The sequence below is a fragment of the Protopterus annectens genome, chromosome 2.part2 (genome assembly GCF_019279795.1).
Source record: "Protopterus annectens isolate FY-2018-M chromosome 2.part2, PAN1.0, whole genome shotgun sequence".
Classification (NCBI taxonomy): Eukaryota; Metazoa; Chordata; order Ceratodontiformes; family Protopteridae; genus Protopterus; species Protopterus annectens.
The window spans coordinates 113,404,311-113,421,400 of NC_056730.1; the positions used below are offsets into that span (position 1 = coordinate 113,404,311).

Here is a 17,090-nt window from a genome sequence, read left to right on the forward strand (position 1 = left end):
TCAACATTAGATTTCACCTGGAAATATAGGCAACATTTTACATATGTGAAGCTAGGTATGCTCACGTAGCATTTATTTCCTATTTTGGTAGAACACTGACTTCTTTTCTGCATCCATTTTGTGACTGTGGCACAAGAACGTATTCAAGCTGATTACTGTTTAATTAATTTGCCTCCATTGACATTCATTTATCTACTTAATTAATCTTGGACTAAACTTTGCAACCTAACGTCACCAAAAGAAGAGACACATCCAATACCTTAGTGTTCAACAACACAGAGGAATTATATGTATTATTGTTTTGCGTCTGTTCAAAAGTGCAGCCTGGGGTAAGGGCGTTGTTTCCCCCCAGTACTTCCAAAAGCATGTACCTTACTCTTGATATCTCCTTAAGTTTTCATTAAAAATGATTTTGTGTCAGGATACAGAGATTGCAGACATTAAATTATTTCTTTATTTTTTCTCCAAAGAACGCACGTTATAATGTTCGTTTCTTTAAACTATCGGCGTAAATATTATTAACTATATTTAAATTTAAGCCGCCTTGATTCGGAGATCTTTATCATATTTATTTTTGGCTTCCTCTGGCGGTTGAGCTCAGTCTGACGGGCAACTTCAGGGAGGGGGTGGACAGGTTTTGAATCGTTTATTTAGTTGGTTTATTTCCCCAAACGTTCAGTGCACCGAAGACTCAGTTACCCCTCGCTACTTGCCAACCCCCACAAATCACGTTATTTGTCTCGGACATTCAATCACCTCAGTTTGTATCTGACTACAGCATAACGTTTTATGTCTATACATACTATGTATGCCTTCCAGACATGTCCTTTACCTTTATACCTACTGACAGTTTTCGATTACGGAACTTTTCAACTTATCTCAGTCTGTACTATGGAACAGGTTTGAATTTTATTTAAAACATTTCTGACTCAACGTACAATAGTTATGTTAAACTTAATTATGAAATTAAATAAAATCCAAAAACGCATATTTTCAAATTGAGCAGAACTTCCCCTCCCCCACCAACTAAAAACATTATATTTCCTTGAGTACGTGTTCGTTGTTCAGTCCACTCAAACACACGCTTTTTCTCTCCCAACTTAATTACAACTACTACCACTCAGTACAACGCAAAGAAAAAAATTCTCGGCGACCAATGAAAGAGCATATTAATGTCACGTGCAGACATTTCGTTTGAAGGACCCTAGGCTGTCTATACTGCCGGAATGAAAGTTGCTCCAGCCCTGAAGTAGCAAGGCAAGGGAGACGCTCCCTTCTCCGATAGTAACGGAAAGGCAAAGGGCCGCGCTCTTCTGTCTTTTTTTACTTGTTTTATGAGATTTCCTTTGTAGGATTGAGTGCTGTTATTGTAAAAGTGCAAGCTTTCCAAATTCTAGCAAGGGAACAAATCTAGCAGACTTTGTGGATTACTGTACAAATACGGAAAGCAGAGCATTGGAGTGTTGGGACTGTTTTGAAGGCGAGCTTGCTCTGTAATTATGCTTCAGGCACAGTGCGATTCTGTTGTTGAAGGCGTTCCGTGATTCGAGTTCTCAGGTGTTTTTGAAAGTGGCATTTTGTGATGGGGAAACTCTGGTATATTTGAAATTGGATTTTTTAATGTCTTGGTCTTGTTGCCGATGACGGGGACGTTGATTGCAACCTTCCAGCTTTCTCTGGTAATTTGGAATACGGGTCAGCGTGTTGGTAGGGCTGGCGACAGTCGTGTTTCTTGTCAGATTGCTTCATGAAGGGCTAGTGGCAGAAACAGGTAAGACCATGCAATGTAAAGTTACGTTACTGTAGGCCTGAGGACAGTCCTACTGTAACTCCGAAGTAGAAGAGTCCTATATGGGTATTGTCACTGCTAACTCTTGTCTTCATTTCTTTTTGCTTCATTAAGTTGATAATATAGTAATAGCTTGCAGGGTGAACATTGTAGTGGTAGTAAGTACAACGTATTAGTTTGCAGTTTTCACATATATAAATACTTGTGGTCGAGAGGGTTTTTTTAACGGTTTTATTATTTTTTCCAGTAGTGACATGGAGAATAAAGAAACTCTTAGGGGGTTGCCAAAAATGGATGACCGCCCAGAGGAGCGTATGATTAGGGAGAAACTAAAGGCAACCTGCATGCCAGCCTGGAAGCATGAATGGCTCGAATTAAGAAGTAGGAGAGGCCCTGTAGTAAGTACACTTAAATTTGCCTTGCAAAGAACGCTGACAACTGACAGCAGTAGTCAAATAAAAGTGGTGATGCTTTAACTGAATTAATGCTTTAATGTGCTCAAATAAAAAGTAATTGCTTGAAGGATAACTAGTATATGATTGCAGTCCTTTAAAATAAAGCTTTTAATGGAGAATCCGCTTTCATTTGAAATGAGAGACCGGGGTAGTTTAAAATAACCGAATGGACTGTGTTTTGGTTTGATGGGAAAGTTGTGTTTATTTTTGTACTAGGGTTTACTATGCATTGGATGCTTTTAGAAGAGAAACAGTGCCCTCTACTGGTTTTTTGGAGGGATTTACGTTTATTTTGCACTGGCGGCTGGCTTTCCGTTCCTTAGCTTTTGCAGTACTGCTAAATGTTGTTACATTACCTATTTTTCAATTGGTATTGTTTTAAGACGCAGTGTTATTTGTTTCATTGCCAAATTTAGACGTGCTTCATTTAGATTTGCAGATTTATTCAAAAACTTTATCTGTGAAAGTTAAGCCTTTGCTAAGACATTTTGTTGTTATTCGGGGTTTAGCTCTTGAACAAGAAATTGCACATCGTTTGACCCCCTGATATATTTTTTAAATCTGGTGCTATGAATTTTAACGTTCAGAAGTTACGATGTATTTTAAATTATTATTTTTTTGTATGTGCTATCTCTGCTTAGGGTTTCTGTTTACGTTTTCACACCCGCGGTGTCCCATGTGTTCCGTAGTTTGCTCTGGTTTGTGCGTAAGCGCATATACGCACATGTGTGATTTTTAAACTTTCTTAAGTTATATGTTAAAGAATAACCTAGATACGCGCACTAATATTACTAGAACAGAAAACGTATTAGGGACATTTTACTCGTTATTTGTCGCAGTGTATATGTGTTTTAGTTTATAACTGCGCCAGCTGCATTTGTAGTTTATGCAGAATAGTTGTAGATATTTGCATCACTAATTGCATTGCAGTTAACTATTTTGATTCTTGTTTGGAGATTCGAAAGGGTGCAAATTTAGATTTTACCGTTGCCTGCTGTGACTGATCAGAATGTGTGTGTGTGCTCCAATATATATATACATTTATAAATTGCAGTTGGTGGTACTTTGGTATCCACTGAGGGTAATCCAGTAGAACCCATAGCAGCAGAAATGGTGTCCAGAATGATGCACAAGAACATAAAATGTTTGTTAGTGGATTGCACCTTGTCAGCAGGTAGAATTTGACTGTATTTACAGGTAGAGTAAACTGACAAAGTAGATAGATTGAGTCATGCATGTGGTGGATTATTGCTGTCGCTGAAAGTGGAGGTGCTTATTTTCTAATCAGTCAAGCAGAAAATTTGTTTTATTATTATATTTGGTTATTGAATGAGGTACACTAGTTTTGCCAATTATTTGTCAACAGTTCTGACTGGGCAAGGCAGGTAGTAAATCAGTGCAACTTTAAATTTGCTAATTGTATACTAAAGTATCAGATTTAAACTGGGTTCTCAGTGTTGGTTTGGTATGCCTAAGGTTGTGGAATTTGTGCACTTCATTGTTTCATTAAATAACATAGAGTAGTACAAAATAAGCTTGGCAGCCATTTGAGTTGTGCCCGTACCAGCTGTTTTTTTTTCTTGAGGGTGGTTGGGTGGGGGGGTGGGGGTGGCAGAATGTTTAAGGTGTTTACCTTGCAGACAAAAGGTGCAGGGTTTGATTCTCACATGGGGTAACTAGCTAGGCTTAAAATGGCCTGCAAGGGCAATTGACCTAGTATTAATCTAATCTATGTTACTGCATTTGAGCAGTGTTTAAAAATAAGCTGTCTCAGTTTTGTCCACATATGGTTTGCTGTGGCATTTCATGTATCGTGTAGAGAAAATATATTTTTTCTTTTCTTTGCCATTCCTGAAAACTTACTTGAATATGGCACTTGGGTTTATGCACATTTTGGTTGGAGAGCTGTTCAACTGGACACTACTAGACTTGGAAAAATATGCACATCTACATGATTTTAATGTGTATTGTTACCTTTTCATCATTTAGACCAGTAATGTGAGCTTTGATGCAGTATAATTGTCAGGCAAAAAATTCCTTAAACTGTGGGAAGTAGCAGCCAGGAATGGTTGACTTTTTTAAATAGTAGGAACACACAGTTCAAAGGCCATTTAATGCATTCTGATAAGATTGGGGAACAGCAGATATTTGGAGTAATTATGGGGTGAAACTACTGTAGTACTGTAAGAACCTGTTGTTGTACAGCTCTAGTCTGGTTGTTGTGTGTCTTGACCTGAAGGGTGTTGCTGTGAGATGCTGTGCCAGTGGTTCAGTAGGTAATGCACTTTTATACTGGAAGATCAGAAGACTCGTGGGTTATATCCCACAGCAGTTGCTTGGTTGGATTTGTTTTCTGGTGCTGAGATTGCAGTGCAGCTTAATGGGGTGCTGCACTGTTGAGAAGTTGTCATATTTTTGTATGATGTTTAACCCAAGGTAGTATCTTTCTCTGTTAGTGGTAGATCTGTTAAAGATCTCATAAAAAAGACTCAGGTGCCATCTCTAAATTTTGCCTAGTCAGTATGGTTTCTTCTGAAAAGGGTCCCCAAGCCTAGAGGGACTAGCCTGATTAAAATTCCTCACGAATATTGGTTACATACAGCAGACTGTGGAAAATGACTCTCTGTAGTGTACACTTATTCACATTAAATAGAAGCAATTTTTTCCTAATATTGCTTTGTTTTTAGTTGATTTTTTTAATTGTAGATTTACTAACCATGCCTTGCCAGGAATAGGCAGTGGACAAGAGTGACCTACAAGCACTTCTTTCATTACTGAATTTTTTTGTGTGTGCTCAGTTTTAGTTCTTGTGGTAAAGTTTGCTTAAGTTGCAAGAAAAAAAGAAACGTTTAACAGACTAAGCAGATTGGTCACCAAGAATTGTGGATAGTTGTTTTGTGACTTTCAGTAGTATAGGTTACATTTTACCTTTATGGGGCTGTAAAGATAGGACAACAGATATTCTGTTCACGTATGTGATATATTTTGTTATTGTGTTGATCTGTTTAGTTGTGTTACATAGCTTTTAACTGCAGTGTTCACCCAGGTCACCATTGAAAAGGGCCATAGACCAGCTCACCTGCCCTGTCAACAGATAGCAAATAAATAAGTTAAATAAACTGAATAATTTATAAAGGGGGGGGACTACAGGGGGAGCTGTATCATCCCTTTGTTGCTTCCTTGGTCATGGCTTTGGGAAAGATAACCCCATCAGTTCTATCTCTGGTGGCTGTGAAGTTTCTTCAGTTTCATGTTTAACTTAGCTTAAATTTGACAGGAGACTCAATAGGAAGCTAGATGTAGAGAACTGGGGAGAAAAGAGTATATGTAGAATTAAGATAGCTGTAAAGAATGGGAAGATAACTCAAGTTTGCTGAAATTTATGTGATTGGGTTTTATGAGTGAGCTGTAACATATAAAAACTGTAAGTGCTTTGAGATGGTAATAAACCCATATAATCGTTCACAATTTGTGAACACTGATTTTTCAGATAAGCTGAAATATTTGTAACATCGTGAATATGTAAACCTACTAAAATTGTGATGGTAAAGGTATGCTAAAGATAATGGTTGGAATGACTGGGTGGTACAGAAACAGTAAGCATAGGGAAAAAAATAAGGTAAATGCTGGCATGTGTGCTGTTCTAATGAACTGTTTGGTTATTAGAGTTTTGAGTTGCCTTTTGATTCTTGTTTCAGTATGGTTCCAGATTAGACTGTATTTATTTTCTGTGTAGTATGCACTCCACTTGCCTCAAAATCCATTTAATAGTCATTTTTGGCTGTGATGCATCAAAGATAGTATTGTTGTACTTTTGTAACCGTCATTAAGCTTTTTCATGGTATATATGAAAAGGAGTGAATAGTCGTTAGGCTGATAAACCCACTCACATCTTGAGTGATTGGGTGAAATTATTCACATATATTTATGCATGCTGAGCTAATCGGTTATTAGTTCAGGACTATTCACATAATAAAAATGTTCTGACTAGTTCCTTTTGGTCTTAACAGGAATGTGGTTTTCTGCACATTGATTATCAACAACAGAGTCCTTGAAACACTATGAAACCTCTCTGCAGAGGGGACCTCCTTTCTTTGTGCAGTTTTAATAATTTCTTAACAACCTTTGTAAATTTAAAGTTTATTTCCTTTTTTCTTAGTTTGGATACTTTTGTATTTCTGGAAGAAAAAAATAATCGAGTGGCAGGTTTTATACACTTTCTTTGTAATTTTTTAACTGGTCATTCTTTTGACTTTGCAGTTTTAACACCCACTGTAATTCTGCAGTCTGAGCAGTTAACCCCAGTTACTGTTTCATCTCCTGTGTTAAATTTTGTCTTGGTGCAGTTGGTGGGAGACTATGGAAACGTCAACTTTTTGGCCTTTGTTGATGTGTCTCCCAGTAGACCTCTTTTTTTCTTCCTTGCAGGGGCTGTTTTTCAGAGACAGTCTTGGTGCCGTTAGGGTCATAGTAAGTACTGGGCTATCTGACCAAGGGCATTTATAAGCCTGGCCAGAATGTGTTGGCTTTCGCCACCCTTTAGATTAGTTCCCTGTGCCTCTGTCCAGCAGAGCCATTCGTTCCCTGCGCCACTGTCCAGCAGAGCCACTGCAGTGATCCTCGGGGTAAATTTTCTGTTACCCATCCACCCGTCAAGGTTTCTCTTGAAGAGTGTTAGGGAGGGGCTCTGCCTGATGTATATTGGAATCCTCTTCCAAAGCATGGGGAGTCTCTGGGATAGGAATCTGTCATTAATACAATCTGCAGCCTTGAAGCATTCAACTTTATATCTGGGGAGCAGATAATGTGTTTTTGTATTGTGTATTTGTATGATGTAGATTTGCTTTAGTACTACTTTTTTTTTTTTAGTAGTTATTAGAGCTTTATATCGATAATACCAGGTTCAGGGGCTCTACTGTGCTTTACGAGTCTGTGTTCAGCCGTGGTCTGGTTGCATTACTAAGATGAAATGCAAGTTAGAATATTTTAAATAGTGTAAAATGGGCATCATAAAGGATCATACATCTGTTCAACACCAACAGATGAGAAAATAAAGAACAGTGGATATAAAAAGTGTACACACCCCTGTTAAAATACCAGGTTTTTATGATATATAAAAAATGAGACCATAATAAATCATTTCAAAACTTTTCCCATTTTTAATGCTACCTGTAACATGTACAATTCAATTGAAGAACAAACAAATCTGTTAGGGAAAAATATAAAAAAAATACAAATGTACAATAAGCTGGTTGCATAAGTGTGCACACCCTTAAACTAATGCTTTGTTGAAGCACCTTTTGATTTAATTACAGCATTCAGCCTTCTTGGGTAATAGTTTATCATCTTGACTTGGCAATATTTGCCAGCTCTTCCTTGCAAAAGCACTCCAAATCTGTCAGATTGTGAGGGCATCTCTTGTGCACAGCCTTCTTCAGGTCACCACACAGATTTTCTATTGGATTTAGGTCTGGCCCCTGGCTGGGCCATTCCAAAACTTTAATTTTCTTCTGGTGAAGCCATTCTTTTGTTGATTTGGATGTATGCTTGGGGGTCATTGTCATGCTGAAAGGTGAAATTCCTCTTCAGCTTTCTAGCAGACGCCTGAAGGTTTTGGGCCAAAAGTGACTGGTATTTGGAACTGTTCATAATTCCCTCCACCTTGACTAAAGCCCCTGTTCCGGCTGAAGAAAAGCAACCCAAAAGCATGATACTGCCACCACCATGCTTCATTGTGGGGATGGTGTTCTTTTGGTGATGCAAAGTGTTTTTGTGCCACACGTGCCTTTTGGAATTGTGGCCAAAAAGTTCAACCTTGGTTTCAACAGACCATAACACATAATCCCACATGCTTTTGGGAGACTTAATGTATTGTTTTGCAAATTTTAGCCAGGCCTGGATGTTTTTCTGTGTAAGAAAAGGCTTCCGTCTTGCAACCCTACCCCATAGGCCAGACATATGGAGAATACGGGAGATTGTTGTCACGTATACAACCAGAACTTGCCAGAAATTCCTGCAGCTCTTTCAGTGTTGCTGTAGGTCTCTTGGCATCCCCCCTGACCAGTTTTCATCTTGTCTTTTCATCAGTTTTGAAGGGACGTCCAGTTCTTTGCAACATCACTGTTGTCCTGTATTTTCTCCACTTTTTGATGACTGTTTTCACTGTGATCCATGGTATATCCAGTGCTGAGGATATTTTTTTGTACCCTTCTCCTGATTGATACCTTTCAACAATGAGATCCCTTTGATGCTTTGTAAGCTTTCTGCGAACCATGGCTTTTGCTGTAGCAGGCAACTGAGTAAATGTCAGGAAAATCCTACTAGGACAGTTGAACTTTAACCCCAAATAAAGTTACCCCAAATAGTCGGAGTTTCTTTATTTGATGGCAGGTGTGTACCCAAGAAGATTGAATCCTGTAATTAAATCAAAAGGTGCTACAACAAAGTATTAGTTTAAGGGTGTTCACACTTATGCAACCAGCTTATTGTACATTTTTTATATTGTACATTTTTTATATTTTTCCCGTAATAGATTTGTTTGTTTTTCAATTGAATTGCACAGGTTATAGGTCACATTGAAGGTGGAAAAAGTTTTGAAATGATTTATTGTGGTCTCATTTTTTTATATCACAAAAACTTGGCATTTTAACAGGGGTGTGTACACTTTTTATACCCACTGTACATGTGGTAACTGTCACAATATGCTTTTTAACTCTTCATCTGATGTTATATCGACACCAAAGGCACTGGCCAAAACATTGGGTACTAAAGTAACTGTTATCTTGCATCTTTATAATAGTGAAAGTTATGATTAAAACTATAAAAATCTAATTCCCCAAAATACTTTGTACTACTAATGAAGTTAATTTTCTAATGTACTAATGGAATAATTACCACAGTAGAAATTAATGAAAAATCTAATCCAGAAGTGAGGCAGTATGCTCTTTCTCATGCTGTCTCGTTTCCTTCCCTCTTGCATAGTAATGGGCCTAGGCCTCCCGTAGTAACAATCCATGGCCCGTTGTGGTAAGCACTGCAGAGATCGTAGTCATTTCACATGAGATTGCCATAGAGAACAGACTCTGATCTTTAGCGATGGATTTCTGTTGCAGATATAATAATAAAAATAGACAAAGTGATTGTTTTAAGTACAGAAAGAGAGACTTTATGTGAACGCAAACAGCATTTCTGGTTGCATTAAAAGCAGACTGCATCCGAAAGCAAGGAGTGTTTACCTGATCATGCTTTCAGTAAATGTCTGTATGACTTGCCTCATAGGGTCAGTGTCTGTGTGAGTTTAACACAGTGAAGTACATTACTGTCTGTCTGAGGTAAACACAGTGAAATGCATTAATTACTGTATGGCCATTATTTCTTTTACGTTGATCACTTTCCAACATTCAGAAAGTGACTGTTATTGGTTGGCATAGACAAGGGCATGGACATGTTGGTTGACAAAGACAAGGGGCAGTACTTGAACACAGTTTATAGTAAGTATTAAATGTGGTCAGCTTATTGTAAATATGTTAGAAGTATTATGTTACAATATTACAATATTATTAATTATTATTTATTATTGTTGTTGTTATCGGTTGTGGTGGTGTTAAACAAGATTGAGTGCATTAATGTGGGCGTAGTCAAACACTAGAGTTGTATACCTCTTGTGAAAGTAATTCTTTGAGGGTATACGGAAGCAATCTTTGTATAAACGTGACTGACCACTGCTGCACTGTTTTCATATTATCTCAGTTATGTAGTGTTTGATCAGGCTTTCACAGGCATTGTGAATGCATATAGGGGAGACAAGTTGTGTGTGGAAAATGGTTGTCAAAAGTTCTGTTTGTGAACAGCCTATGTAATTTATTGACAGTCAAAATAAGTACCCCATCAGAAGGGTCAGTCTATGTGTAGAAGGAGCAAACTAGTATTTGTGGTATTTAATAAAGTGCTACTGAAGGCATGGCAATGTTTTAGCTTTTAAATATTAATTCTTTTTCAGCATTATTCTTACTGTTAAGTATCTTTAGATTCAGTTCTTGCACTTTCCTTCCAGACCGTGCCTGTATTTGCATTGTCATTCCACCACAAGTAAAAACACGTGCAACACATACTTGTTAGTCTGACACATGATAAGCAGGGTTCATTAAACCTTGTGGAAGTGACATAATCCCAGCCATGTGTAAAACAGATTAACTGAGAAGCATCATAACATTAACATCGCAGTCTTGTCCTGATGTTTCTGTGGTAGCATACTTAGTGATGAAGATAGCAGTTCAGAACAGCACATCGCAAATAGAGCGCTAAGTTAAAAAAATGGGAAAGCATTATCTTTTTTTGTTTGCTGTCATTAAGCAGTCCTTAAACTATACACCTGGCAGTATGACCACTGACTTTAGATGTTGGTCACTGTTGATGTGACAGCCTTAACCTATGTGCAGAATTGGGGAAAAAGTGAGTTATAGATGGATGGAACGACAGCACAGAGCAGAATAAGTAAACCTTTGTACATAAATGTGTATACACATGTGTATGTATATACTTACACATTACAGCTTTCTGATATATTTTACTCCAAAACAATACAATTAATAATAGTGTTGGCAGCTCAACAGTAGCTGTCACATAAAACGTACATTATAATGATTTGGGATGCCTTTTTTCCACTGGAAACATGCCATCTCCAAAACTCTCTGTAGTGACATTGAAAGAAATAACTAGGGCCAAATGCAGCCCTGAGCCACCTATAAATTCATGACAGAAGAATGACAGTTCTGGTATATTTTATTCTAATGTCCAGTAAATATTTTTAATGCCATACAGTTTTATTTCAAACAACTGCAAATCAAAATCAACATTGTGCAGTCCTCCTGCATAGTCACCTTTTTTTTCTTTCTTTTCTTTTTCACCAGTGACTGGGCACTTACATAATTAACCTAAAGAACATTCCCATTTGTAATACAGATAGTCAAGTCCAAGATTAGGAATTACAAGTCGTAAAAGCTACAAACACCCATTTCAAGTAAACTCTAATTATTACATATTTTTTATCATTTTAAATCTTTTTCCTACAGCCTAAATAATAAAACAAAATGTTCTTGTTCCAAATGTAACTTAAATCCTCTCCGCTTCTAACGCGAGTTTTCCCTTAACGTTTAATAAACAGACTGTACTGATCCCATAATGACATTTAATACCAATGTCATTGTCATTATCTATGAATATATTTATTTATACTATTTTTTTGTTTTTATTTTAATACAGAACTCAGTAGGCCTTCCAGTCACTCTCATTGAGGTGAAATATCCTGTGCCTTTTCCCACTGAATGGTTCTGTCTGCTTGCTCCATTTGTTCCCAATAAATTGGGTCCTTGTTCTTGCCTTTCCTTGGGTGTGCAGCTCCTATTCCTTGACTTGGGTTTTCCGAAACACTGAGAATAACTTATTGGGACAATTAAGTCACCCTATGCCTTTACCAGATCACATATCAGTAAGTTCTTTAATTGATGTGTGTGGCCAAGATAGTGAACTGGTAGCAGCACATTCTCTTAGCCCTCTTACCTTAATAATATTTCTGACAGGAATTTTAAGAAAAAAAGGAACAAACTGAGGATTATTCTACTCTCAATCAACTTCTAGTACCTTGGAGAATATACAGAAGAATTTTTTATTACCTGATATTAGAAAATTCCTGTCAAATTAAGCAGAAGAAAACAAACACCATCAACACTTCAAAATGAGTCATTTAAAAAGCTCATCACAGGACTCTTAAGATGGAACTACAATCAGTTTAGGATTTGTCACTAAAATTGACGAGATTAACAATAAGTTGGACACTTGCAAGGACAAATGTTCTCAGCAACTGGAACAACTTCAAGAAGTACTTATGGAGCAAAAAAGACAGATATCAGCTATGGAACAGTCACTAAATGACATGGAATCTAGACTCATGGAAGAAGAACACCAAACAGAATTCTTATTAAAACAAAATACATACCTACAGGAAAAAATTACGCGATTTAGAAAACAGAACAAGGAGCAACAACATCCAGATGTATGGACTTACTGAGAAAAGAGAGGGAGACAATTTAATTAACTTGCTCACATCCTGGATACCTGACATACTGAAATTACCTGAAGCACTTTCATATGGCATTGAGCGTGCCCAAAGATCTTTAACAGCCTTGGGAAATACCTCTGCATCAAAAAATAAACAAAGCTACATAATTGTAAGATTTTTCTCTACTCAGGATAAAGAGCTTATACTAAGAAATGCTTGGGCTAACTCTCCTATTAAATTTCAAGATGCTTTAATCAGATTTGACAATGACTACTCTACAACTGTGGTCTCTAAGTGAAGAGAAAAGCTCTAAAAAAAAACAATTGAAAACACACCTATTGTTTCCAGCAAGACTGAGACTCTTCCTTCCAGAAGGAACAAAAATATTTGAAACAGTGGACAAAAATATTTGAAACAGTGGAACTAGCAACAAAAGTCCTTTCCAACAACAAGGTTTTAACTCAAGAGGAGGCGATGGACTGGACAAACAGTACACCAAAAAGAATTGCTGGAAAAAAAAAACTGGAAAACCTGTAGAACAAAAGGGAAAAAAAAAACTAAAAGACAAATAAATATACAAGTAACATGTATTTTAAAGATGCTTAAACAAGCCAAAAAGTAACAACTAAGCTTTCTGTTATGAAAGTCGCCTATTAAAACAGGTGCATTTTACAGTTATTCACTTATTTACCTAAACTAACACAAACTCTTCTGTTGTTATTTATGAAGCATTTGTGGAAGTAAATCAAAACTAGAAAAATCTCTGTTTTTACAGATATATATATATGTGTGTGTATATATATATATATATATATATATATATATATATATATATATATATATATATAATTATGATGAAAGGTAATTATATGCCATCATTTTTGAAATGCAGTTTAAATGAAACAGCTGTCCTAACCTGTCTAAATTAATCACTAAATGTTAAAGCAATGTATATGTTTGTTGAGGGGACTTGCTAGACACTTTGCTTGGCTGTTAATTTGCTAGGGCATGCCGGTGCTTAAAAGTAACATCAGCAAGTGTTGATTTCTCCTCATAGTGTGAGAGCAAGTGGTCCACAAGTCTGGTGGTGGATATTAAAAGGTAAATGAAATGAACCCTTTAGTCTTACAACAATTCACTAAACATTGGCAAAGTTGGCAGGTTTGTGTCCTCAGTGCAGTTCCTATGATTTGGGGTTTTCATGTTCTGTATGTTGCTGTGAATGTTCTCTTAACATATGTTTGGTTATTGGGGATATGTAGGTTACATTCTTTTTGTTTTGGTTGTGAGGGATCTGTGTGCAGATCGGATTTTCTGACTTTGCTGAGTCTTCACAGTGGTGTTTGGTTGTTGAAGATGTATGGTTTACATTAGTTTTGTTTTAATTGTGTGGGATCCATATGTGGATCGGATCTTCCGACTTTGCCGGGGGGTGCTCAATGATATTTGGTTGTTGGAAATCTATATATTGCATTAGTTTTGTTTTAATTATGTAAAATCCATGTATGGATGCGATTTTCCGACTTTGCTGGGGCTGCTCAGTGGTGTTAGGTGTGTGTCTTGCATGTTCTAACAGAGTTGGGAGATGGGGCATTTTTGTCAGTGAGTGGGGTAGCATTTTATTCCTTGGGGTGCTTAGATGCTTTGTGTTTGGTGTGCGGGATGTACATCTGTCTATTGTATGTGGTTTCTGTGCAGCTGAGTTCAGGGAGGTTGGGTGAGTGAAAGGTGCTTTAAGTATTATTTTTTGAGAGTGCGAGCTATAACAAATTATCAGCTCAAGGCCTACCTTCATTTAAAAGATGAAAATCTTCAATTAGCTTCCCCTCGAACCCACAAGCCTGCATGCATACAAAACATTAATCCTGACACTAGGCTGTAGAAGGGAACACTCTGCTGACATAACAGTCACATAATGACTGAGGTCAGCCTTCAGTTCAAAGGGCACATAGGAGGAAAAAAACAATTCCAAGCAAGCTTAACAGAAATCAAACAAGAACAATAAATAACCAACAGCAGAATAGCTGAAAATTTATAGCGTATAATCATGTTCCATTCTGAAGACCTCATTATTCCTTTGCATTAATAAAAAAAAATGTGTACTCACCCTTAACCTGCTGCCCCAAAAGACATTGGAAAGGGACCTGATTTTAATTATAAATATGACAAGTCTAGTGCTTGAAGCCAATTCCTGTTATACAAGTGCAAATTATATGGCACACTGTGGTGGACATTGGTTTGCTCTGTCTTAGATATTTTGAGATGTTTGAATTGAAAAGTTTCCAGTGAACGCTCAGAAGAGGGAAAGTTACTCACTTGGGCACACTAAGAATGCCACTAGCTACACTGTAGATAGCCACCTTATGTTTTGGTGTTGGGTTCTTAGGAATGCTATCACAAAGTCTGTGATGAATTTTGATGTATAACTATTTCTCTGTTTGACTTTTGGATGTTGTACATAGCCTAGTATGAACCTATGAGCCTATCTGCTCTAGGGCATTTATAAGCCTAGCCAGAATGTGTTTGTCTTTCGCCACCCATTTTAAATTTATTTTGCTATGCCCTTTTTCGAGGTTAGTATACTGTGCCTCTGTCTAACAGTGACACAGAAGTGATACCCGGGGTAAACCTATGATCTCCCATCCACTCCTCAAGATTCTCTCTTGAAGAGAGTCAATGAGGGACTCTGCCTAACCTGGACTGGGATTTCATTCCAGAGTGAAGGGAGCCTTTGGGTTATGAATCTGTCCCTCCAGCATGTCCTATTTATTTCAGTGCTGAGGTTCAAGTCTCTCGAGCGCGTAGCTCGATGGGATTTGGATTTTCTGAGGTGCAGCATGTCCATTAATTCCGAGTTGGACATGGCTTTATACGTCAGTCACAGATCGCCTCTGAACAGGCGGTATGCCACTGAGTAGAGCTGGAGTTTCTTTAACCGGGCAGCATATGGCATCTGTTTGAGCCCTTTGATCCTCTTGGTGAGGTACTTTTGGGGTCTTTCCAGTTGCTGCAGGTGTCTGGTAAGGTACATCCCAAAAGGGGCATTGTACTCAATTATGGGCCTGATGAGGGATGAGTAAAGAGGCACGATGACCTCCCCTGATCTAGATGTGAATCCCTTCATGATTAGGTGGGCTATATAAAATGTTTTTCTAACCACTTTGGCCACCTCAGTATTTGAATAAATAGATGAGAGCTTGATAGGGAACAGAATTTAATCTCTCATCAGTTTTTAGTTTCTAGGATAGGCGGTAATTATTCACATGTGATACACCCACACATATGCAGGCACATACATGAAATGAACGGCACAGAAGAAACACCTAATATACCTCCCACCATCAGAACACATTCAAGGTAGACAGAAGTAAATCAGAGCTGGGGCAGTTCAAAGAAAATATTTTTGAAATAGATGGCTGTGTTTATTTTTACATAAATACATATTTAAACATTAGAAACTTTTCCATTTATGAATTAAGTTGAATCTTCCCAACAGTTTCCTCCAACATTTCTTCTGCTGCTTGGGGCACATTAGTCTTTATGTAAATACCTAAATACCTCAACCTCTCATAACCTCACAGGTATGGGTAGTCCTACACCATAACAAATGTATTTCACCGTTCTGTCCATTGTTTAGTTCATATCGATTTTGTACTGCACCTTTTTTTTTGTAATAGGTTCTCAAATTTTTTGTCTTCCAAGTTTTTTTCTTGTCCTACCTTTGCCTATATTTCTCAGGGTCAGATGGTCTATAATGTTCTGCACCAGTGTCTCCAGCAATAGGGAAAACAGCAGGGGGAGAGGGGACATTTTTGTCTTGTGCCCCTAGTCAGTGTTACAGGGTTGGAGGGAGTTCTACCACACTTAACTACAGGTTGTATTCTAAGCACCAACAATAATTATTGTACCTATTTGGAAAGCTGCGTTCTAAGCACCAACAATAATTATTGTACCTATTTGGAAAGCTGCTATCACTTCCATTATCTGTTTGATTTTAATCATCAGTTTTAGGAGCTACACATACACTAGTATTAGTAAGTTGTTCCCCTCTCCATCTATATATTACATGCTTGCATACACATACAAATATTTCAGGTATGGGCATTAATGCCCTTCTAGCCTGCCAGAATATCAAAATAATTGATCCCATGTTAAGTGACCAGGCTTTAGTCTAGTTGTTTGTCTATTCCATGCATCAGCTGCTCAGAGAACCAATTTGTACACTTCTCATTCCTATAGGGTTTTCTACATTGATTGTCTGATGATTGTCTACTACTTTTTGATAACCCCAAACATTCCCAGAAGTTGTCTCTAAATGCTCTGCATACCTAAATAAGGTATTCTCTTAAATGTCTATATGAGACACTGTACAAGTTTAGATTTTTAGTCTTTTATAATAACCTAAATTTTCACATCCATTGATGCCCTTGGTATATTTCCACTGTACTCTTTCCAGGTTACTCATGCTTGTTTTCTTATAAGGTTTCCATATTGTTATTCCACACTCACATTTGGGTCTAATGTAACTAACAAACAATGACTTCTTCATTTCAGATTTCCTAGACTTTGTAAATCTTTTTATACAACCTATTATTCTGTAACTTTCATTAACCTGTCAAGTTCTTTTGCAGGTATGCCCTCTCTGTAACGCATGTAATCCGTGTACCCAATTTAAAGTCATCTACATACAGACTGTAGAACACCTCAGATGAAAAAAGATAGCTCTGAAAGATGCAGTCTAAACAAGTAAGGGCCTAGGACAAAGCCCTGTGGGACACCCTGACTGTAA

General features: G+C 37.5%; 1 protein-coding gene across 1 annotated transcript in view; it reads left to right on the forward strand.

Moving 5' to 3' along the window:
- The first annotated feature begins 1,245 nt into the window (after positions 1–1,245).
- Positions 1,246–17,090, forward strand: part of MAP3K1 (mitogen-activated protein kinase kinase kinase 1) — an 886,724-nt gene continuing 870,879 nt past the window's right edge. The window contains exons 1-2 of the mRNA XM_044063789.1: positions 1,246–1,771; positions 2,037–2,187. Of these exons, the coding sequence (XP_043919724.1) occupies positions 2,044–2,187 (144 nt within the window). The 5' untranslated portion in view covers positions 1,246–1,771; positions 2,037–2,043. The remainder of the gene's footprint in view (positions 1,772–2,036; positions 2,188–17,090) is intronic.